This window comes from Salvelinus fontinalis, chromosome 6 (assembly GCF_029448725.1).
Source record: "Salvelinus fontinalis isolate EN_2023a chromosome 6, ASM2944872v1, whole genome shotgun sequence".
NCBI lineage: Eukaryota > Metazoa > Chordata > Actinopteri > Salmoniformes > Salmonidae > Salvelinus > Salvelinus fontinalis.
Genome location: NC_074670.1, coordinates 64819648 through 64843200, shown reverse-complemented (window position 1 = coordinate 64843200; position 23553 = coordinate 64819648). Strand labels below are relative to the sequence as shown.

Below are 23553 nucleotides of genomic sequence, written 5' to 3'. Positions count from 1 at the left end.
CAATGTCTCCATCTGGTGGACGTAAACCACAGTGGGGTTCCCCCCTTTTTGTCCCACCCAGGCTTTGATTCGATTGGACGAATATGATTTCCATAACTTCCTTTTAGCTATCCCATTGGCTACCTGAGCTGTCACTTGCCTTTACGGAACAGAACAATAACATCAGGGGGAAAATGGCGGAGGATAGCGTCCCAGATTTAACCAGACCTCAAATGTATTTATTTGGTGAGCACGTCTGTACTGCCAAGATACATTTTAGTGCACAGTTAGTAATAGCAGACATTTGTACTTTGTTACATATCTATAACTCTCACAAACACATCAAATGGCTATATTAAGCTAGCAATGCATATGAGCTTCTCGCGCCAATTCAGCAATACCCTCTTTTGTTTGCAAGTTAGCTAGCTAGCAAGCTAGCAGGCTAGCTAGCTAGCTTCATTTGTTATCAATGATACTGTTACATTTCTGTTTTCAATGTAGAATGTCAACAGCTATTTGCTTAAGAGTTTGCTAACCTGTGTGTTGTGAACATCAGGTTGTGCACTCAAATCGGACAAAAAGGAGTTCAAAGTCGAGGTGGAGGACGATGACGCGGATCATCAGCTGTCACTCAAAGCAGTAAGATTATGATGCCAGTTCTGAGATCGAGTTTCCATTACAGAATACCATAATATTGTAACTAGCTAGCTACTTGGCCAACATTTCATCATGGCGTTTTAAAACAATAAAAATGTATTAGGTCGTGACAACTGATGCATTTCACTATGCTACAACTACCGTGAGGTAATTTAATTTGAATAATTCAGCTAGCTGTATGTTCTTAAATATTCTAAATCAAGTCCATTTATTTTTACACTTTCTGCAGTATATTTATCTTTGCACTTGTGCAGAATTTATTTTGACAAATACAATGAATACTTTTATTTTATGTAATGGAATATCTAGTCTCTATTTCACCTGTTTCCCTTTTGTTTCATCACTTTTGGAAAATAACAGAAATCCCTTTGTACCAGTACACCACAATACCAAGTTCACCTTTGTCAACATAATGAGTAGAGATTTCTAATAGTCACAGTTCTTTGATGTGTATTTAAAGGAATAACATATTCATCAACAGACAATGTTTTTCTTTATTTTCTTTGTTTTCTGCTCGTTTCCCTACCTTTGCAAATGAGCCCGTTCCTCTCCTCTAAATAGATGTCCTCATTGTAACATTCTTTCAGTCACTCTCCCTATTTGCCATCAAGCAAAGATGATGATTGACAGACAAATGAGGGAGACTGGAGGGTGTTGGCGTGTTCCAACATGGAAAAACATACAATATCATATCTGTGAAACAGCTGTTGGTGTTGCAGGTGTGCCTGGGTGCGGAGGCCGAGGATAAGTTTCACACGGTGGAGATCGAGGGCGTCACATACGACGGGAAGACCACCAAAATTCCACTGGCTGTGCTGAAGCCGTCCGTGCTGCCCTCTGTAAGTGTTTTAGAATGATGAATCGCCCTAGTTCGTGCTCTTACTCACCTTAAGCTTTAGGAATGCTCTTTTAACCCTGTCCCTTATTCCACTTTTGTAATAGCGAAAAACACTCCACTCCATTACCATGCAATTACTCAAATAACGTGTTGTTACTGTAGTAATTACAGTGTTACTACACAGGTCTACACAGATGCTACAGGTATTTTTGGCCATGGCCCAAGTCTCAACACTGGGCTGGATTCAATGAACCACACAACCTATTACTATCTTTCCTCACGCTACATTTGTGGCTATAGAGACAGCGACCTACGCTTGTTATTTAGTAAATACTTTCTTAACTCTATTTCTTGAACTGGATTGTTGGTTAAGGGCTTAAGCATTTCACGGTAAGGTCTTCGGCACATGTGACAAATAAAATTTGATTTGATTATGACAAGGCCATGCCAGTGATGGGCTAATTCTCCATGATGTTAGCCTGGTTTCTCCTTAAGCAAAGATGGGCAACTTTGATGGGGGTAGGGGCCACAAAAAAAATCGGAACTCATGTGGGGCCGCAGTGGCTTGGGGGTCTATGTACCCACATCTATACCCAGACATGCAGTCAGAGCCAGCCCTAGCCTTTTGGGGACCTAAGTGCATTTTTTGGGGGGAGCCTACCAAAACAATTTATAATAATAAAATATTGCCGTTTTAAAGCAAGTTTTCTGTAATTCTACACATTTTAACATAGGGCGGAGAGAAGATATAGATATTTTATAACTAACTTAATACAAGAGAAAAATGTGCAGTTTTACAGCTAATTTCCTGCAATTCTACACATTTTGCCATAGAGTGGAGAGAAATCTTTGCAGTTTTTAAAATGATATCTGAGTGAGAGTGACTAACAAAATCAATGGGGGGCCCCCAGCTAGACTAACTTACCAATAAATAAAACGTGCTATGTGACTGACACAAGTTAAAAAGTGATGCACAACCACATTTCAAAATTGCAGCTTGTGTATTCTAATATTCTACCTCTCAGCAGTAAGTTGAGACCCTGACTGAATTCCCCCTAAACATTTTGTTTTTTTTGGGGGGGGGGGTTGATCCACGATCCTAAAAAAAGGCCGCTAGTCGCCCATCCCTGTCCTAAAGTAATCCAGTTTCTGCATATTAAATGGCAAAAATCTGACTGCCGCCCTGATCCAGAGGTCCAGAGAACACTGTCGCCGTTTCTGACTTCTATTGTTGTAACATGCTTGGCTTGTTGGCTGCTGCTTGGCTTGTGTGTGTTTTGGTTCTGGTTCAGGCTTGAAAACACTAGCTGTGAGTGGATAATTGTGTTACTTTATGGACGTTATCACTACCTGAACACTTCAACAGTAGTTACTCTAATACCTACACCTGTGTTTTGTTTGGTTACCATCACCACCAGAACAATGGCCTGGCACTTAGGAATTCACATTCACAACTGGCTGCACCCACAACTTTTATATTTAACAAGCAGATACAAGTGAATAGATGTTTTGATTTTAATATGGTAATACATTAATAGATCATTTGATAAGACCCTTTTGCTAGCAGATCCATGGGATTCCTTCCCCATGGGGAAAAAGCTAGTTGAATTTACATTCTCTAATGTCATTTGTGACGTTGTACTTCTACGTTTGATAGTTACAACTGCTCATAAATGTGAAACAAGTAAAAATATTGATACTTTTATTCCTAATTTTAATGCTCTCCCCTGTTTTGCAGGTGAGTTTAGGAGGGTTTGAGATCACCCCTCCAGTAACCTTCCGTCTCCAGTCTGGCTGTGGACCAGTGTACATCAGTGGACAGCATTTTGTCAGTGGGTGACTCTTTATTTGCAGTCTGCTGGTTTAGTTGTTTGTATACTCTCTTCGGGCTTGATATAAGGTGACATTTTGACAGTACAAGACATCAGCGCTGAATGCGTAACCTAATCTCAACTTGTAGGTGTGAAGGACTCTGATGAGGAAGAGGAGGAAAACAACACATCACCTGTGAAGAGGCTGTCAAGCTTGACCTCAGGGAAGCATCCTGCTCCGGTATGTTCCTCCTGCTGTGTTAACTCATGCAACAGGCACATAATGGGAGAAGTATATTGTATTGTATTCAACTGCATACATACCATATTCCTCATCAGGCCTTGTTAACAACAGTTTTACATACATTGTGTTTATTTCCCTTTGCAGAAGAAACTGAAAATGGAGTCAGATGATGATGATGATGACAGCGATGAAGATGACGACGAGTATGAATGTTCTCGTTTGTATTTCCGGTTGTTTGGTGTGTCTTGCATCATGTGCCTTTGATGGGCCCCCATTAGATAGCCTGACAAATAGATTTTCTTGTTCTATTCATTGTAGTGATGATGACGACGATAGTGATGAAGATGAGAGTGAGGTGAAAGTACAGAAAGTTCCAGCCAAACCAACCATAAAGAAAGTAAGCCCTGTTATTCTCTGTTCTCAAACGTAGCGACCACAAGACCTTGACTAATGACACTGGGTATAGATGATGTACCTTATATGTCCACTAGGTGTCATGTTAGACAAAGACTTGTCCATGTAGACTAGCGCCAATAGGAGATCCAACAAGTAGTATTATGTCATCTTAGATAGCTAGGATTGTGACACATTTCACCAGACCTTGGAATAGCCACAGGATAAGATGTTTCACAACATAATGTAAAATGTTGTAGGCATATTTTATTGTCTTACATCAAGTCTCATTTGTGGTATTGCATATCAGTGTCAAAGACCATTTTGTCAAATTCTTGTTATTATTGCAAGTCTGGTAAACTAGACATGTTTTTAGTGCTCTGATTTGCACTCGCTGACCGGCGGCCATTTTGCTGGAGACGAAGCGGGGGAAACTTTTTCATCTTGTTCCCTCTAGTACCCATCTGGTTTTTCGAGACTAAAACACAGGGTCTGCGGGTATAATGATCGGATTTCTCCTCTGTAATCTACCTGAACACTCACTGTTTCACCAGCACCGTGCAGAGCGAAACACAGCCCACACGTCTAGGCTTGGGAATTCCAATTTCCTTAACCCCCCGCCCCTGCCCCCTCTCCTCGATAACTTACCTAGGCCTACATGTCCTGTCCCTCTGTCCTCCTGCTGTCTATCTTTCACTTTCATTCCTCACTTTATTCTCACACACCGCCCCCCTTCTCTTGTCCAACAGTTTCTCATTGCACCTGGCCTTTGTCTTAGAACAGTGTGTGTGTGTGTGTGTTTGTGTGGCTGTGTATCGTTGTTTGTGATTTGAACTGTGCCAGGCCGAGAGAGATGAAAGCGAGGCAGATGCACATACCTGATGTGAGCACTGATTGTAGCCCCAGGGCCAGATGACAGCTGAGCCTTTCTGTCACCTGTTGATTTATTCTGCTATCCCCCTCTACAGACACACATCTTTATTCTACTTCCTCTTCTTTTCTTTGCTCTCTTAACTCTTTGTCATGCTCATACTGTATTATAGTGATGAGCAGTGACAGCATGGGTATTAATACGCTTCCTTGGTTGAAACACTGAGAGGATGGCGAGCATACTAATTACTGTTCCCCCAATACACTATTTTACTAATTTCCCATTTCCCTCCTTTTGAAGATCTGACTGAAGTAGTTTATATAGACAGGCAGGCAGTCTATTTTGACAACAGCAACACTTTTTTGCTGTCAACATGTCGTCATCCCAAATTAAAAGATTAGTGGAAATTGGATTTTCTATTTTGTATGGTGCTTCCTGCATGTCTCCTAACTAGTTCCGTTGTCTCTCAGAGCCCGGAGCCTTTGGGGAAGAAGCCGAAAAGTGTGACATGGGCGCAGAATGGCTCACCAGGGAAACAAGGGGGACCATCAGCTAAACCTCAAACCAAGGTAGGTCAACTCTTACACCTGTTTAGACCTCTTTAGACCAACATGAAACCAGAGTAATTACTCACATCCAAATGAATCACTGGTGTCTGCTCCCAAAAGTGGTCTTTTCATTTGGCAGGTAAATCGTAGAGTTTTCAATCTATGGGTAGGCTGGACACCTGACATTTTTAACAATGCTTTTTTCTGATAAAAACTAGTTCATTGTATCCGCCGTGGAGCCCAGTTTCATAATATTACCATATGTCCCAGGTGCTTGCCATAGTTTTGAAGTAATCACAGAATAACAGGCCTTATTTTAGGACATTTTTCACCCTGCCAGCTCCTATTAGTTCTCTTGACCACCAACTCGCTTTCCGAACGTTCTATTTCCAGCTTATTGTTCTACGTCACAATGTCTGCTTTGATATTGTTGGCAATGAGACCTGCCCACGTTGCTGGTAGTTAAAATGTAAACAACAACAAAAAATTAGGTCGTCCCATTGTTTTCTATGGGGGAAATATAGGTATGACTGCCTATTTCGCCAAATATCTCGCAATGTGTATATTTTCCTTTTTTTAAATAAATTGGACACCATTTTAATCACGAGAATCTCCTCTTTAATTATGTAAGGTTGGGCAGTGTATTCCATTGTCATCAAACGCTACACCAGAAATAGTCAGAAGTTAAAAATGTTTTCCTACTTCGTTATGCAGACATAAGCACACTTGGCACCTTCGAGGTACGGATGTTTACTTTCTACACAGGTTGTTATTTTTCAGTTTCGTCCTAAGAACAGATTGTAGTGGTAAAATAAAAGGGGATACATTTTTTGATGCCATTTAGGCTAAATGGAATTCTAAGAATCACTCCAGTCAAAACAGGCTCTGCCAACGTTCGATTCCATTAATTTGCTATGGGCGCACACTCGTGTTCCAGCTTAGCCAACGCTCTTTTGCCATTTTTCAGTCTTGAGTGAATTTTGACTCGTTCTATTGTCCAGCCTACTATGGGATAAGATCATGTGATTCCAAAATAGGCCTGGAGCTGAGGAGGCAAGGAGAGATTCCAAAGAGTTGTTTGTGGTTAGGCAGTTCCAAAGCAGACAGTTTAAAGGGGCAGTCCAAAAGCAGACAGTTTAAAGGTGCATTTGTGGTCTAGGCTTCAAAATAAACTCATGGAAAACACATGTTCTCTGCCAGCTAGTTTAGAGAGAAGAATCTTAATAACAGTGTTATGCGGTTGAACATGAAAATGGAAGATATCTTTCAGCATATAGGAGTTGTGATGCGCATAGAGCATACACATCAGCTGTTTGTTCCACGAAATTGCTGTTCATGGGGGACAGTATAGAAAATCCTGCCTGCCCTAGCCACATTTATGTTAAGTTTGTCACAAGAGACTACATTTTCTGTAAATAAATCTTATTAATACCTATGTATTTCTGTAGTAGTTACACAGTCACATTTGAATGTTCACAATAAGACACATGCTTATTATGTAAGAGGTGTCTGCTCATAAGACAACTGTTCCAGAAGTACTTGCCAAACCTTCAGCAAGCTGCATTTAATTAAAGCACTGCAAAAGAATGTGATAAATCCAAGTAGCAATTAGCTCAAGACTGGTGCTTAATTACTCAGGTGGAATTTCTTGGACAGCGGCCTTACAAACCCGAGGATTGAACTCTCTCTGTGTTAAACAAACACATCTGACCCCTGAACACGTTTCCCAGGATGGGGTTTAAGACCACGACCTCTCGGCCTGACCTACCGTTTTGAGTTGCAGACCACCTTTGAAGCCAAAACATCCCTCCCTCCCACCTTTGCAACCTTCTCATTTTCCACCCCTCCTTAAGAATGCCCTAATCAGCCTCTCCACCCACCCACGTAGCCCCCCAAAGGAGTCTAGCTTAACTTGAAACAGTAGCAGTGACCTTTTGTTGCAGTCATTTCTCTCTTGTGTTGACATAAAATAGACTAGCCTCGAACAGCAACAGGTTGTTTTTGCCTTAATCAAATTACAAATGTACTTAATTTAATGTATGAGAACCTCTCATTTAGATTTTAAAATCTTCATAGCAGTGTCTCAAAAATTCAATCTCATTTTCTCACTAACAATATGTCAGGAAAGACGCCTTCAACACTTCCTGTCATGACAAGAAATTATCAAAATCCTCACAGCACGTTGTTTCGGACTGAAAACTGTACCCTTTGTACGTGATGTCAGACACTAATGCACAATGAGGTGAGACTTGCTATGCTAATCACCCGGGGTGGTGCATAGCCCTCGGGGCAGCGTGCGGTGTGGTAGAGCGAACGCTTGCTAATCTAGCTAATTCTGTAATGGCCGCTGTTCACCACATCACAACAGCCGTTGTTAAAATGCTAGTGGGGATTAACCAACAGGCTAACCTCCGAAACCTCCTCAGTGTTTTCCCTAAGTACATGGAATAACCAGACAAATAAAAAAATAGCCAGCCAGGGAGTTCTGGGATGAGGGGTTTTCCTCCATTTCCGCTCAGCTGCCCGCAGCCCTGTTCAGTGAGCACGCAGAGTCACTCTGCTACAGAGCAGGAGGGGAGGGTCGAGGAAAGGGGACAGTGGGAGTTAGAGGCTGAAAGGGTGGAGAGTATGGCCAAAGATGACGCATGGCCTCCTATGTAGGGGCTGAGTGGGTATGGTTGGAGAGTCAGTATCATTAGCTTTAATAATCTTCAGTCTTTTTATTTTATCATTTTTTGGAGAAGATTGAGGCTCTCTCCACTACCAATTGTTCCTGAAGTGAGGATTCAACATCTTCATCACATTTTTTCACAATTTATCTGCAGAACAAAAAGCTGTGGTAGCGATTCAGTTCCCGGCGTTCACTTTGAAGACCTGTTCAAAAAGAGGCATTAGTTTGCAAACAACCCATCACTAGGCTACACTGACAAGTCACTTTAGAGATCACTGACGAGTCACTTTAGAGATCACTGACGAGTCACTGGCATGTCTTGACATGGGCTTCAAATCCTAGGAAAATACAAACAAGATCTTTGGTTTACTGTCCAGATGAGAAGCTGTAGACATATAACTACGTTGTATGATTGATGAATATCAAAGAGACATAGGAGATTTACTTTATTCAGTCAGTTCAACACCTTTTATGAACTAGCCAACACTTGCTGCTCGGTCGTCAATCAAAGCACAGTAAATAGCCTATGCACCCAGACTCCATGGCTGGCTATATGAAACACGCAAAATAAAATATATTGTTTCAAAAAACAATAACTAAGTGGATTTCAACTCATCGTACACATTTACATTACATGGGACGTGTAGATTCACTCACAGTAGACAATGAAGAAGCATCATGCTCTCCCTCCTCTGTAAAAAGAAGTTTGACTGAAACCCCAGTGCACAAAATTAACCAGTACCGAGAGGCAGGACAGACAGCAGACTGACAAACCAGCAGTGTTTCCTTATCATCGCTCGCTTTGTGACTGACAGGCGCCTGTCCTATCAGTAGCTCACTAGAACATGCATATCGTTCATTCTCGTGGGAAAAGGCTATATAGACTTTTCTGACAAGCAAATTTAATATTTTAAATGAAAAGAAGCCTAGTTAGTTTATGGAAACTAACTAGGCTTAGGGGAAACCCTGGCCTCCTGCCAGTTTACCCCCCCCAGTCCCACCCTACCTAACCCCGACCCCCTTCCCTCAGCCACCTCTCCACAGCCTCCTCACACCCCTCGCTTCCTGGACACACCTTCTCCCAATTGCTCTCATTATGAGTGTTTGATGTCAGGGGCAGCAGGCAGGTTTCTCCCAGAGGAAGCAGGCGTTTTCTTAGTGCAGGTGACTGGTCATTAGGGTGGCTCGTCAGATCCTTTGCCAGTACCTTTCTCACCATATTTCTTAACTCTTTGTCCCGTTGTCTACGCATTTTGGTTGTAGGAAAATGGGTCGATATGACTGTCATTTGAGTTTGTTGGTCTAAAGTTGAGTCATCTATGGTGTGTTAGTGCTTTTGATTGATGGAAGTTGAAGCAGGCTGCCTGCTCTGTGATGATGCCTCCGAGCAGACGCCACAGTCATTAAACTGTAAGATGCTCTGCCTTGGATTCTCCTGAGAAGACCTACATCGTCACTTTTGGCAACTGATGGACACCCAGTTAAATTTGCATCTGTGTCTTGCCTACCTGTTAACGATTATTTTAATCACATCTCAAATTTTCCAGATTTTTCAATTGTGCTGCTTGAATAAATTTGAGATGAAAAAAAGTTTTTTTAGTCTTGGGAGTCGGAAGTTTCTCAGCGAACCGTCTTTTGTCTCCTTACCCGGTCTCCAATGCCCCCCTACAAGACACCAAAGGGACAATTACTACCTCACTCAGACTTTGCCGGCAGAAGTGTCATCATGACCATGTGTTTGAATCGGAGACGAGCGATTACCTGAAATGCTAGCGTGCAAGTGATTAAGTCACATGTCCCATCTGTAATCAGTGTCTGGCGCAGATTAAACAGCATGCTCTGTCTATCTATCAGCTGTTTCAGGTCCACAGCTGTCCTTTGGAAGTGGAGAGCCGCCCCCAAATAATAAATACGCCGGGCTTTTCTTGGCCGGGAGCCAGTGGCATGTGGGCTTTTTAGAGTCGTAGGTGTGAGGGTGTGTGTATATTTGTGCGTTTCTTTTGTCCTCTAATTTTATACCTTTGATCTGTGCGATGAATGGCGATTTCTGCTGAGGAAAGAGAAGATTATTGCATTCTCCAAATGGAAGAAAAAAAGAACCATGGTCTTGTTTTTTAACCGTTCGGTTCAATCTACTTCTTAAACCCGTGTCTACTTTTGTAATGAGGCGTAGTTTCCAAAAAAGAGGTTCCTTTATTCATCCCACAATTAAAATACTGTATCTAGTCTCTGTTATTATTTCAGGTAATGATCAGTGTTTACACATTACTTTCAATATGCTTCAAATATAATGGTTTTAATTAGCAACAAGCCTCTTGTCACTGTACAGATCCACACACTTGTTGTGGACGCACACAAACTGATGTTGCCGTGGTGATTCTGAGTGACATATAATTCGAACGTGTTAACTTTGAATATGCTATCGTCATTGGCTCCCATCACCTCTTTAGCTGCTATCTTCACATAAGTTATTGTACAGTTGAAGTCGGAAGTTTACATACAGATTAGCCAACTACATTTAAACTCAGTTCTTCACAATTCCTGAATATGTAATCCAAGTAAAAATTCCCTGTCTTAGGTCAGTTAATATCACCACTTTATTTTAAGAATGTGAAATGTCAGAATAATAGTGGAGAGAATGATTTCTTTCTTTCATCACATTCCCAGTGGGTCAGAAGTTTAAATACACTCAATTAGTATTTGGTAGCATTGTCTTTAAATTGTTTAACTTGGGTCAAATGTTTCGGGTAGCCTTCCACAAGCTTCCCACAATAAGTTAGGTGAATTTTGGCCCATTCCTCCTGACAGAGCTGGTGTAACGGAGTCAGGTTTGTAGGCCTCCTTCCTCGCACACGCTTTTTCAGTTCTGCCCACAAATTTTCTATAGGATTGAGGTCAGAGCTTTGTGATGGCCACTCCAATACCTTGACTTTGTTGTCCTTAAGCCATTTTGCCACAACTTTGGAAGTATGCTTGGGGTCATTGTCCATTTGGAAGATCCATTTGCGACCAAGCTTTAACTTCCTGACTAATGTCTTGAGATGTTGCTTCAATATATCCACATACTTTTCCTACCTCATGATGCCATCTATTTTGTGAAGTGCACCAGTCCCTCCTGCAGCAAAGAACCCCCACAACATGATGCTGCCCCCCCCCTTCGGCTTGCAAGCCTTTTTATGGCGGTTTTGGAGCAGTGGCTTCTTCCTTGCTAAGCGGCCTTTCAGGTTAAGTCGATATAGGAGTCGTTTTACTGTGGATATAGATACTTTTGTACCTGTTTTCTCCAGCATCTTCACAAGGTCCTTTGCTGTTGTTCTGGGATTGATTTGCACTTTTCGCACCAAAGTACGTTCATCTCTAGGAGACAGAACGCGTCTCGTTCCTGAGCGGTATGACGGCTGCGTGTTCCCATGGTGTTTATACTTGCGTACTATTGTTTGTACAGATGAACGTGGTACCTTCAGGCGTTTGGAAATTTCTCCCAAGGATGAACCAGACTTGTGGAGGTCTACAATTGTTTTCTAAGGTCTTGGCTGATTTCTTTTGATTTTCCCATGATGTCAAGCAAAGAGGCACTGAGATTGAAGGTAGGCCTTGAAATACATCCACAGGTACACCTCCAATTGACTCAAATTATGTCAATTAGTCTATCAGAAGCTTCTAAAGCCATGACATAATTTTCTTGAATTTTCCATGTCAACTTAGTGTATGTAAACTTCTGACCAACTGGAATTGTGATACAGTGAATTATAAGTGAAATAATCTATCTTTAAACAATTGTTGGAAAAATGACTTGTGTCATGTACAAAGTAGATGTCCTAACCAACTTGCCAAAACTGTAGTTTGTTAACAAGACATTTGTGGAGTGGTTGAAAAACAAGTTTTAATGTCTACAACCCAAGTGTATGTAAACTTCCGACTTCAACTGTATGTTTATATCTAACATTCAAAACAGCAAAGATCTTTTCAAAACCTTTTGACATCATGCACCATCATTTATTGATTTAAAAAAATATATATTTGACCTTTATTTAACTAGGCAAGTCAGTTAAGAACAAATTCTTTTTTACAATGACGGCCTTGAGCACGGTTACATGTACACAATAATATGATTATTGTGCGTAGTCGGATTGATTTAATAGTTTGTTGAAAACCTTTACATGCTTTGCAAGAAGAACGATTTCCATAAGAATCCTTTTCACATGACAAATCTGAAATCAGGCTACTGATGGGACTTTTGATAAATGCAGAAAATCGGCAATTAAAATAAAACGTTCTACCGCAGTGGCCATGTTATTTTTGCGATACCGTTTTGATTCTCAGTTCTGACATATGGACTTTGTATGTGAAAGCTCTTTCTAAGATGTGTGCTTTCAGTTTTTCCGAACTCACTTCACTCGTGCATGAAAGGGGGAGGTTTGCGCTACCGGTGCTGGCACATGTACAGATCAAATACGCCGCTGGAACATCGATTTAAGCTGTTTACATGTCCTAATAATTAGAGGGATTGCTCAGAACCAGGTGTTTTAATCGGTGTATGCTTACTTTGATTATGACCGATTAAAGATAAGCAGAGTAAGGTGTTTACTTGACTATTGCCATACTCGGCCTACTGCCATAATCAATTTAATATTGAATTATTAGTCTCCATGTAAACGTACTCATTAACCCTTTACACTCGTTTGAATTGGCCTATATGGATAGGGCTAAGTTGAAATGTTTCTAACAGAGAAAATATGAAAAGCATATGCATGACCATCGTAGCAATTGAAAGAGAACAGCTTGGAGATCATGGGGAAATTATTAGACCAAAGTTGAGGACACAACAGTTCACCTGACAAGACTGAATCCAAACACACTGTTACACTGTTGATTTTATGTGAATTTTACATTTACTGTAATTTTCGCCTCATTTGTTAACAAATTCTGAAAGTATTCTGGATACATTCAGTAACATGATTAGAATATTCCTGGAAAATGTGGAGTAGATGCAACATAGACCAACACAGGTTCATTCTGTTCAGAACAACACAGGGCATGATGCCATGTCATCTTGTAACTGTACATCAAACATAGTGATCGTGAACGTTGACACTGTACAGTGCCTTCGGAAGGTATTCAGACACCTTGACTTTTTCCACATTTTGTTACGTTACAGACTTATTCCAAAATGTATTAAATAAATAAAAATCCTCAGCAATCTACACAGAATACCCCATAATGACAAAGCAAAACATGTTTTTAGACATTTTTGCTAATTTATTAAATTATAAAACAGAAATACCTTATTCACCTAAGTATTCAGCCCCTTTGCTATGACACTGGAAATTGAGCTCAGGTGCATCCTGTTTCCGTTGATCATCCTTGAGATGTTTCTACAACTTGATTGTAGTCCACCTGTTGTAAATTCAATTGATTGAACATGGTTTCGAAAGGCACACACCTGTCTATATAAGGTCTCACAGTTGAAAGTGCATGTCAGAGAAAAAAACAGGGAGGTGAGCAAGAACCTGATGGTCACTCTGACAGAGCTCTAGTGTTCCTCTGTGGAGATGGGAGAGAACCTTCCAGAAGGACAACACTCTCTAGCACTCCACCAATCAGGTCTTTATGGTAGAGTGGCCCGGCGGAAGCCACTCCTCAATAAAAGGCACATGACAGCCCGCTTGGAGTTTGCCAAAAGGCACCTAAATACTCTCAGACCATGAGAAACAAGATTCTCTGGTCTGATGAAACCAAGATTGAACTCTTTGGCCTGGATGCCAAGCGTCACGTCTGGAGGAAACTTGGCAGCATCCCTACTTGGAAGCATGGTGGTGTCAGCATCATGCTGTGGGGATGTTTTTCATTGGCAGGCACTGGGAGACTAGTTAGGATCAAGGCAAAAATGAATGGAGCAAAGTACAGAGATATCCTTGATGATAACCTGCTCCAGAGCACTCAGGTCCTCAGACTGGGGTGCAGATTCACCTTCCAACAGGACAATGACCCTAAGCACACAGCCAAGACAACGCAGCTACAGGACAAGTCTCTGAATGTCCTTGAGTGGCCCAGCCAGAGCCTGGACTTGAACCCAATCGAACATCTCTGGAGAGACCTGAAAATAGCTGTGCAGCGATGCTCCCCATCCAACCTGACAGAGCTTGAGAGGATCTGCATAGAAGAATGTGAGAAACTCCCCAAATACAGGTGTGCCAAGCTTGTAGTGTCATACCCAAGAAGACTCGATGCTGTAACCGTTGCCAAAGGTGCTTCAAGAAAGCACTGAGTAAAGTGTCTGAATACTTATGTAAATGTTTATTATTTTCTATAATTTACCCCCAAAAATTACAAACCTGTTTTTGTTTTGTCATTATGTAGTATTGTGTGAGTTGGGAAACAATTTAAACCATTTTAGAATAAGGCTGTAACATAGCAAAATGTGGCAAAAGTCAAGTGGTCTGAATACTTCCCGAAGTGACTGTATGTGACATGAGTTTTATGATATGGTAATGTAAGTGCACATTTGGACCAACGAGTGTTTGGCTTGCTTGTATGACATCAAAACGTTATTTATTATAATCCTCTGAATTTACAGCATTTCCCTCACTCAGACAATAAAAAATGTGCAAAGGTTGCCCAATTAGGAGGAGGGATGGGGGCAACTTTTTATCACGCACAGTGCTGAAGTTCAGAACGGCTGTCAGTCAAAACCCATACAGCACTGTGAAGCGCAGAGCCAGAGCTGTGATGTAATGTATAGCATTTTACTGTATAGCCACTGCATTCCAATTTAGGCGTATGTGTAAATTAAAGGTGATTCTGATCAGTGCCCAAATCTGCTTTTTTCAACCCGTACAAGTGTAAAGGGCAACCACTGTAACGTCAAGACGCTAAAACGCACAACTGGAGAGGTAATATGATGCTCTTCACAAAACCCTGATAGGAGGGTTTAGGTCGGGTGCCGGTCATTATTTTCACTGTACTACGGTGCTGGTGCGGGTATTTTTTTTTTAAGGCAACTGTCAAGTGTTCACTACGATCAAAAATGTTACTCCATGGTCATAATAAAAAGCACCCTTTCTTTTAGTTATTTCTTCAGTCGCCTGACAGAAAGCCTCTCCAAGAAGGTCCCTCTCCCCTAGTTTCAAACACAGCTCCAGCCGTCAATGAAACCCTGCAATCACAGTGGATTCCAGCCGGTCCGGCATGTAGGAACAGGCTCCCTGCTTGTGTAACATGCAGCCGCGGCGTATGGCGTGTCAAAGTGTGTCACACTCACACACTCCTAATTGAGGACCTCTGGGGCCTAGTCCGCACGGCTCTGGACACACCTGTAGCCCTGTTAATGCTATGTTGGCGGAGAGCTCTGTGAGGCTCACACACGCTGTATGCACACACACATACACACAAAAAAAGGAAACTAATGACATTTATGACAATCAAACGTTGTCAGCTTACATAATTGCCATGAGGGGATAAAGTCTCTCACCACTATATAGGGCCTCTGAGTTCGTAATATTACTCAATATTACTTCTCTTCCCGTACAAAAAAGTTAATGAGAAGTGTTCGTTGGTTGCTTTTCACGCTAAGCCATAGCGCAAAAACATTTCGCGAAACGCGAGCAAGCGGACGCTGCTTTTCTCATGAGATAGTGACCCGTTTCACAGTGTCAGTCTGGGGGAGTTAACCTGCCACTGAAAAACAAATCTTTTTTCTGCTCCTCTTGGCAAACAACCCTCCCCAGAGCTCTGTTGCTCAACGCTAAAGTCTGGGCTTGCCCTCGACTGCTTGGAAGCAATAAAAGGATAATTTGTACCCACCATATTTGTCAAAAGGTGGTGTAATTAGGGTAGAATGTTGTGTGTGTTTGCTTTAATCCCCTTCCAGCTGGTTGCTCTCACCCCAATAGAGGAACCTTTCTCACTCACAGTAAATAGGTCAGGATAGAGGCTGGAACCAGCGCACTGAGCACAGCCTGGGCTGGCCAATTCACGAGCTACAACCAGTGACTTGATGCCAGTTGGGAATAGGGATGGGCACTTGAAATTATTTCACTATTCAAATAATATGTTATTTTTTATGATATCCGTGTTGTCGAAATACATGTTTTAAGGATTTTTTTTACTTCATTGGAGACTCTCGAGAGAGCCAGTGCACTGCGCTCTGCTTGTTTCAGCAGAAGGCTGGGGGAAGGGTGAGAGAGGAGCAGTGGCCGGTGTGTGACAGTCTGTGTGGCACGGAGGAAGAGAGATAGCGAAAGCAGCCAAACTGACTCGCGCTAGTAGTTAGACAAACTTGTTGCTGCAATAGGTTATCTATCATCCCATCTGTTAGTACCTGTCTTGACTGCATCAAATCGTTGTAAAGAAACTAGCTAGCTACAGTAGCCAGTTAGTTAGCCAGCTAGCTAGCCTGTTAAACTCTGAGTGGATGTTTTGGGCCCTGTACAGAGCCCTGTGAGAAAATGTTCAACAGAAAATAGCAAGTGACATATCATTTGAAAGTTACAGGTCTTGTCTTTTTGGAAATCAAACTCAAATCTTACTGCCAGACAGATGATATATTTACATCAATGGATAGGTAGAGACTTCCTCCTCATATATGTAAATCATTCCTGTACGACATTGCACAAGCCCTGCGCATCCATTAGGTAAAAGGTCAGACAGTTTAATTATTTATTTTTTTAAATCCTTTTGGAACAGACATTGTTGACATATTTTATCTCAAACCTAGACCTTCAAATTTCTTATTCCATGGGGACAATTGGGGGACCCCCCCCCCCCCCCCAAATTCTAAATTAAACTAAATTTCAGGGTTTTTTGGTCTGCTCCATCTCGGGCTCTGTAGGAGTAACATTTGTTTCTGATACATTTATCTGAATCCCACAGTTCGTACCTCTCTAAGACCGAAGTGTACTTTATGAGGATAATATACAATATTATGCGTGGTCTATAAAATGCCACCAGTGGGAGTCAGAGTTTAACAGGCTAGGTAAAGTAGCAAGGCTAATTGAGGCTATTTTGCTTCGCTCCCCGTCCTTGTCTACTACAACTCCATATTCATATTAAACAACAGCCTACCTGTTGGTTGATCATTTTTGCCTACTCCTTCTCATTTAGCCAACTTAATTCCGTAATTTTAATTCCATTTTGCAATTGATTAGAAATCTCCCACTTCACTTGCTACACATGGCCTCTGACTGTAGTGCCGCTGTGATTGGAGAGTAACAACAAGCTACACGTGTGAAATGTATGAAGCTACACGTGTGAAATGTGTGTATGCTACTGATGGGTCTTCGTAATGGGGCGCACTCATACAACCTGTCATAAAACTGTTGTTTAAATTTTTTTTTTTATAATAAATAAATTGTGAATGTAATGGTCTATCCTTGTAGGCTATGTAGCAATTTTTAGACAAAGCCTTTTCATTGTTAAATAGGCCTATATGTTTCTTTTCAGCTAAAAAAATTATACTCTCCCAAGTAATCGAATACTAACGTCCCCTTTAATATTCGAATAACCATGCCCATCTCTAGTTGGGATCGTGCAAATGGCCTAGATGTCACTCATAGATACATTGACAGGATGTACTTGGAGGGTTTTGGCCAATGGACAGGGGTTTTCTTATAGGGTGAAGGAATACACTAAAAACCTATGTAGCCTACATTGAGACTAGTGATTATTGACAGCCATCTAGACATAGCCTAAGTGTCAACCTTTCAGTTAGGCTGGTTAGTTACTGGAACAAGCACACCACTGAACGATACTGTGAATGATGTTGATCTTGTTTGACTTGCAGACACCAGTGGGAGGAAAAGAAAAAAGACAGAAGGAAAAGTCTGGAGCTGGCCCATCCAATGTTCTCACCGTGCCCGAAATCAAGAGCAAGCTAGTGTCGGCTGCCAAAGAGGTAACACAGTTGTTTTCATGCTTCCAACATAGAGCTTTGAGAAAATGCTGCTCCATATCTTAAAGGCCCAATGCAACAGATTATCGCGATATCAAATAATTTATGGGTAACAATTAAGTACCTTAGTGTAATTGTTTTTCAGTTAAAATGCAACAAAAACAACAAAAATCAACAACAAAAAACTATTCTCGAGCAATCATTTTGCTAGGACTGTCTGGGAGTGGTCTGAGTGAGCACTTATAAGAGGGGCCTAATGTGAGGGATATGTAACCTGAAAACTTATTGGCAGACATGTTTAGAACGCTCTTTGTTATTGGTCTATTAATTTATACCGCTTAGTAATGTCACCAGGCAAGCAAAAACTCCACCAATGTAAAAGATGCCGATTAGAAAGTCCTGTGTAAATTGTATTTCCAACCAGCAACTATCAGGAAATAACACTGATCACATTTTTTCATACTTTTACAGTGTTAATTTCATCAGCTGTTGTACTATATTATACAAAACACAGGAAAAACAGAATTTTGACTGCACTGGGCCTATTAGCAAAAGTCCACGGGTTATCTTTAATAGTGGTGATTCCTCCCTCTGCATGGTTGCATACATAACATGCCATAAACACCGTAGTTGTCTTGGCAACAAAAGTATTCTCTGAAGACAATTCAGCAGTACATATTTAGGGAGAACGGATGTCCTGTTTTTCCCCTCTGAGGCTACAGCGAAGCCTTAGTGGAACACATGATGCACCTCCTCCAGAGTGTGTGCGAATAACCTCTGACCTTGCCAATGGCCACCAGGCCTGTTGTGGGGTACTGACCACTGGCGCTCACACAGCCATGACGTCATACAGAGGGATTAGCTTCTTGTCTTCTTCTCTTACAGCCACTTCAGACTGGATGGACCACACATGTGGACCACATACCGTAGCGCTGCGTCAACTTTACACCGCCACCTCATATTTGCCTCGTGTGAATGATACAGAATTGTAGGCTATACATGTTATGTAATATTGGTAATAATGTTTTTTTCCCTCCAGTTTGATTTAATGTCTCACCCAGATGAAACATATTTACTGGCTCTTTTCCATCAGGGAAAACCTTTTCCAAAGACCGAGCAGAAGTTTGAAAACTATGCGAAAAGTGCTTTCAGGATGTCAGATAGAAAAGTAAGTATTTTTCTTGTCTTGGTAGTGAAAGCGTTTTTTTGTAGCAGCAGCATTGCAGTAGTTTAGATAACGATTGCCATTAATTGACGAATACATTTTTTAATATATAACACCTAGCTTAAAAACAAAAGGTTTTGCCCACCGTGTCCCAGTTATTTCAGATAGTTTTGTTGCAGTGAAATATGTTCATGTTGGGTCTGCGGTCTCTTAAGGGATAGAATGGGAGTAGACCTGCTGAGGCAAAGTCTTCCCCATTTGATTTACTGCCGTAGTTCTCTACCAAGTGTCTTTTGTAGCCCTAATGAACGGACCGGAGGTATGCGAATGGTACCAGTCTCTCACATGTTCAAGGTCTTTGACTAAGTGAAGGAATATTTCTTGGGCTACTAGACTCTTGTACTACCTGTTCTTAGAAATGCTGACGTAACGCAGGGACTCTATGTACGTTTAAGATTGTTTTTACTCACGTCATTGCAGCACCTAGTTGTAGTTTACTTGGAGTATTTAAGTTAAAGAGTCCTTTTATCTTCACCACATGGGGCCAAGATGGTATTCACTAATCACCATTATATCCCAGTTTAGTTTCTGGGAAACAATTGGAATTGGAATGTTTGTGTCAAACAAAAAAAGCACTTTTAAATGGGAGTGCGTGCATTTATTGTGTGTGTATGTGCAAGAGTGTGAATGTGTGTGCATTCAAGTGTGTGTGTGTGTGTGTGTGTGTGTGTGTGTGTGTGTGTGTGTGTGTGTGTGTGTGTGTGTGTGTGTGTGTGTGTGTGTGTGTGTGTGTGTGTGTGTGTGTGTGTGTGTGTGTGTGTGTGTGTGCGCGCGCGCGCTAGGAAGGGTCACAAACCAGGTTCTCTTTTTATTAATGAGGAACCCTTTGAGATCCCACAGCCTGACATGTTAAGGCCTCCATTACGATTGTGCTGTCAGCAGCAGCAGCAGCAGTTGTTTGTGCAGGTGAAAACTCTATAGACTGCAAGGTGCGGTCATGGGGAGGCTTGATCCCAGTGTGTAGAACACATCTGTGGAAGCGATTTGATTCCAAAGACTCTGAGATGTGTCAGACTCCTAGTCATTCTTTCTGGTATGTACTATTGCCCCCACCCAACCCCTTGTACCCCTAAATGCCGTCTCAGTTCATTGTTCCCCAGGCAAGGCAAGGCAAGGCGCCCACTAAAGGCATTCTGTAGTAAAAGTGAGTCATAGACTCATAACTCTCTGCTATGCAGCACGTCATTTGGATGCATTGTAATTAGTCTCTCTCTCTCTCCCTCTCTCTCTCTCTCTCTCTCCCTCTCTCTGTCATACAGGTGGTTAGAGACCTCTGGAACTTTGTACAAACATTGAAAACAGAGAAGAAATAAGTAATTGTATTTCTTACAGTTACATTAGATACGTTTTGCTTTGTCTATGCTTTTATTTCCCCAAGAACGTTAAAGGTGCAATGTTTAAACCCATTACTAAGAGCATCAGTGAATACGTGTAACAATGTCACCCCTGCTAAAGAACTGGTTGTTAGCCTACTGTTGGTGTCCATCAGGATACCCTAGGCCTTTAAACTATGGTGATGTTTTGCCAACTGTTTTATATGTTAAATATGACCCAGCCTATTAAAGGAATAATTCATACATAATTTTCAAATTGCATAGGCTGTTGTCCGTCGACCCAGTTTTAGGTGCATATGTGGGTTATTTAGTTAATTTCACCAGCATCTGGTTAGCTCGGTTAGCTAACCAGATGCTGGTTAGCATTCTTAGCATGTCCATTAGTATCATCTGTGGCAATGCTAGGATAAACATTCCAAAGCAACCACATCACTCCAGAAGATGATTTCATTACCGTTGCTTTGTGAAGTAACTGGGTTGATAGACGGAAGCCTAGGTAAGTTCGGAAAATATGTTTTTATCATGTATTTTTAGTGAACTGTTCCTTGAAGGATTGTGTTTGTATAAATCCTGAAGACATTGTTGTTTGTAAATAGTCCGTACAATTAAATGTGCTATGATGGCAGCTTCAGAATACTGTAGATCTGTGTAATTATGGTTATTCGATCTCCTATGGTTCTGGCTTCTGAATTTTAGTTTTTCCTGCTCATTTAAACATTTCTCTCTAGTTTAGCATGTTTTTTTGTGTTTTTTTTTTATCCTGTAAACGTGTTATGTTTTGGTCTTATGTTCTAGCAAGGTTAGTTAATAGTGTACTGGAAAATATACTGCTAGTCAAGACATGGTTTCCCAGCACTCTTAAATTTGATGTTTTGTTAAGTGTATTGACTGTGGAATGATAAGATACTGTTGTTAACCCATTTATGAGTAAAACGTCAAGAGAATGGCAAATGTTTATTAAAGACATTTCATCACTCACTGAGAAAAACGATCAATGAACCACATACTCCATTCACTGCAATTGGATTTTGCGCTTACCCAATTGGATCTTACATGTTTATTATATTTGGGCTGCTTTTCAGTTGCATGGTGTGAACGTCGACAGGAGGAAGAAAGGCATTGGTCAATTTCATGAGAGTACTTGTAATTTGATTTGCTATTTGAAGGATTCTTGATACGTATGATGCATGTCAGTTCATAGTGGTTGTTTATTTATGGGTTGTTAAGATCAACGTATTTGTCCATTTTTATCTGTCTGTTTTTTCTACCTTTTACCAGAATAAACCAAATCTAACCCTGTGGCGTTTGTAAAACAACTTCACTTTTAGTAGAGTAATCAGACAGCTGTCAACACCTGGCTTTCACACTTAGGCTCCTTTCACTAAATTCATACTGTAGTCTACACTCAGTTTTTCACAATTCCTGACATTTAATCCAAGTAAAAATTCCCTGTTTTAGGTCAGTTAGGATCACCACTTTATTTTAAGAATGTGAAATTGTCACGCCCTGACCTGAGATATCTCTGTTTTCTTTATATTTTGGTTAGGTCAGGGTGTGACTAGGGTGGGTACGTTAGTTTTTGTATTGTCTAGGGTTTTTTGTAAGTCTAGGGTTTTTGTAGGTCTAGGGATTTGTATGTCTATGGCGGCCTGTTATGGTTCCCAATCAGAGGCAGCTGTTTATCGTTGTCTCTGATTGGGGATCATATTTAGGTAGCCATTTACCTTTTGGTGTTCGTGGGTTCTTGTTCTATGTTTAGTTGGCTGTCTGCACTACTCATATTAGCTTCACGGTTCGTTTTGTTATTTTGTTTGTTCAGTGTTCGTTCTTATAATAAAGAAGAATGTACGCTTACCACACTGCGCCTTGGTCTCGTCCTTACAACGGCCTTGACAGAAATGTCAGAATAATAGTAAAGAGAATTATTTATTTCAGCTTTTATTTCTTTCATCACATTGAAGTTTACATACACTCAATTAGTATTTGGTAGCATTGCCTTTAAATTGTTTAACTTGGGTCAAATGTTTCGGGTAGCCTTCCACAAGCTTCCCCCATAAGTTGGGTGAATTTTGGCCCATTCCTCCTGACAGAGCTGGTGTAACGGAGTCAGGTTTGTAGGCCTCCTTGCTCGCACACGTTTTTTCAGTTCTGCCCACAAATTTTCTATAAGATTGAGGTCAGGGCTTTGTGATGGCCACTCTAATACCTTGACTTTCTTGTCTTAAGCCATTTTGCCACAACTTTGGAAGTATGCTTGGGGTCATTGTCCATTTGGAGAACCATTTGCGACCAAGCTTTAACTTCCTGACTGATGTCTTGCGATGTTGCTTCAATATATCCACATCATTTTCCTACCTCATGATGCCATCTATTTTGTGAAGTGCACCAGTCCCCCCTGCAGCAAAGAACCCCCACAACATGATGCTGTGCTTCACGGTTTGGATGGTGTTCTTTGGCTTGCAAGCCTCCCCCTTTTTCCTCCAAACATAACGATGGTCATTATGGCCAAACAGTTCTATTTTTGTTTCATCAGACCAGAGGACATTTCTCCAAAAAGTACAGTCTTTGTCCCCATGTGCAGTTGCAAACCGTAATCTTGCTTTTTTATGTTGGTTTTGGAGCAGTGGCTTCTTCCTTGCTGAGCGGCCTTTCAGGTTATGTCGATATAGGACTCGTTTTACTGTGGATATAGATACTTTTGTACCTGTTTTCTCCAGCATCTCCACAAGATCCTTTGCTGTTGTTTGGGATTGATTTGCACTTTTCGCACCAAAGTACGTTCATCTCTAGGAGACAAAACGCATCTCCTTCCTGAGCGGTATGACGGCTGCGTGGTCCCATGGTGTTTACACTTGAGTACTATTGTTTGTACAGATGAACGTGGTACCTTCAGGCGTTTGGAAATTGCTCCAAAGGATGAACCAGACTTGTGGAGGTCTACAATTGTTTTCTGAGGTCTTGATTGATTTCCTTTGATTTTCCCATGAAGTCAAGCAAAGACGCACTGAGTTTGAAGGTAGGCCTTGAAATACATCCACAGGTACACCTCCAATTGACTCAAATTACATCAATTAGCCTATCAGAAGCTTCTAA

General features: G+C 41.2%; 1 protein-coding gene across 1 annotated transcript; it reads left to right on the top strand.

Moving 5' to 3' along the window:
* Window positions 1–136: 136 nt before the first annotated feature.
* npm1b (nucleophosmin 1b) lies at window positions 137–22314 on the top strand. The gene is made up of 11 exons (XM_055927450.1): window positions 137–225; window positions 536–618; window positions 1356–1475; window positions 3213–3306; window positions 3435–3526; window positions 3674–3732; window positions 3848–3926; window positions 5264–5362; window positions 17794–17904; window positions 18995–19069; window positions 20386–22314. Exons 1-11 carry the CDS (start codon window positions 174–176, stop codon window positions 20437–20439), a joined length of 918 nt encoding a protein of 305 aa, XP_055783425.1. The 5' UTR covers window positions 137–173; the 3' UTR covers window positions 20440–22314.
* The last annotated feature ends 1239 nt before the right edge of the window (window positions 22315–23553 follow it).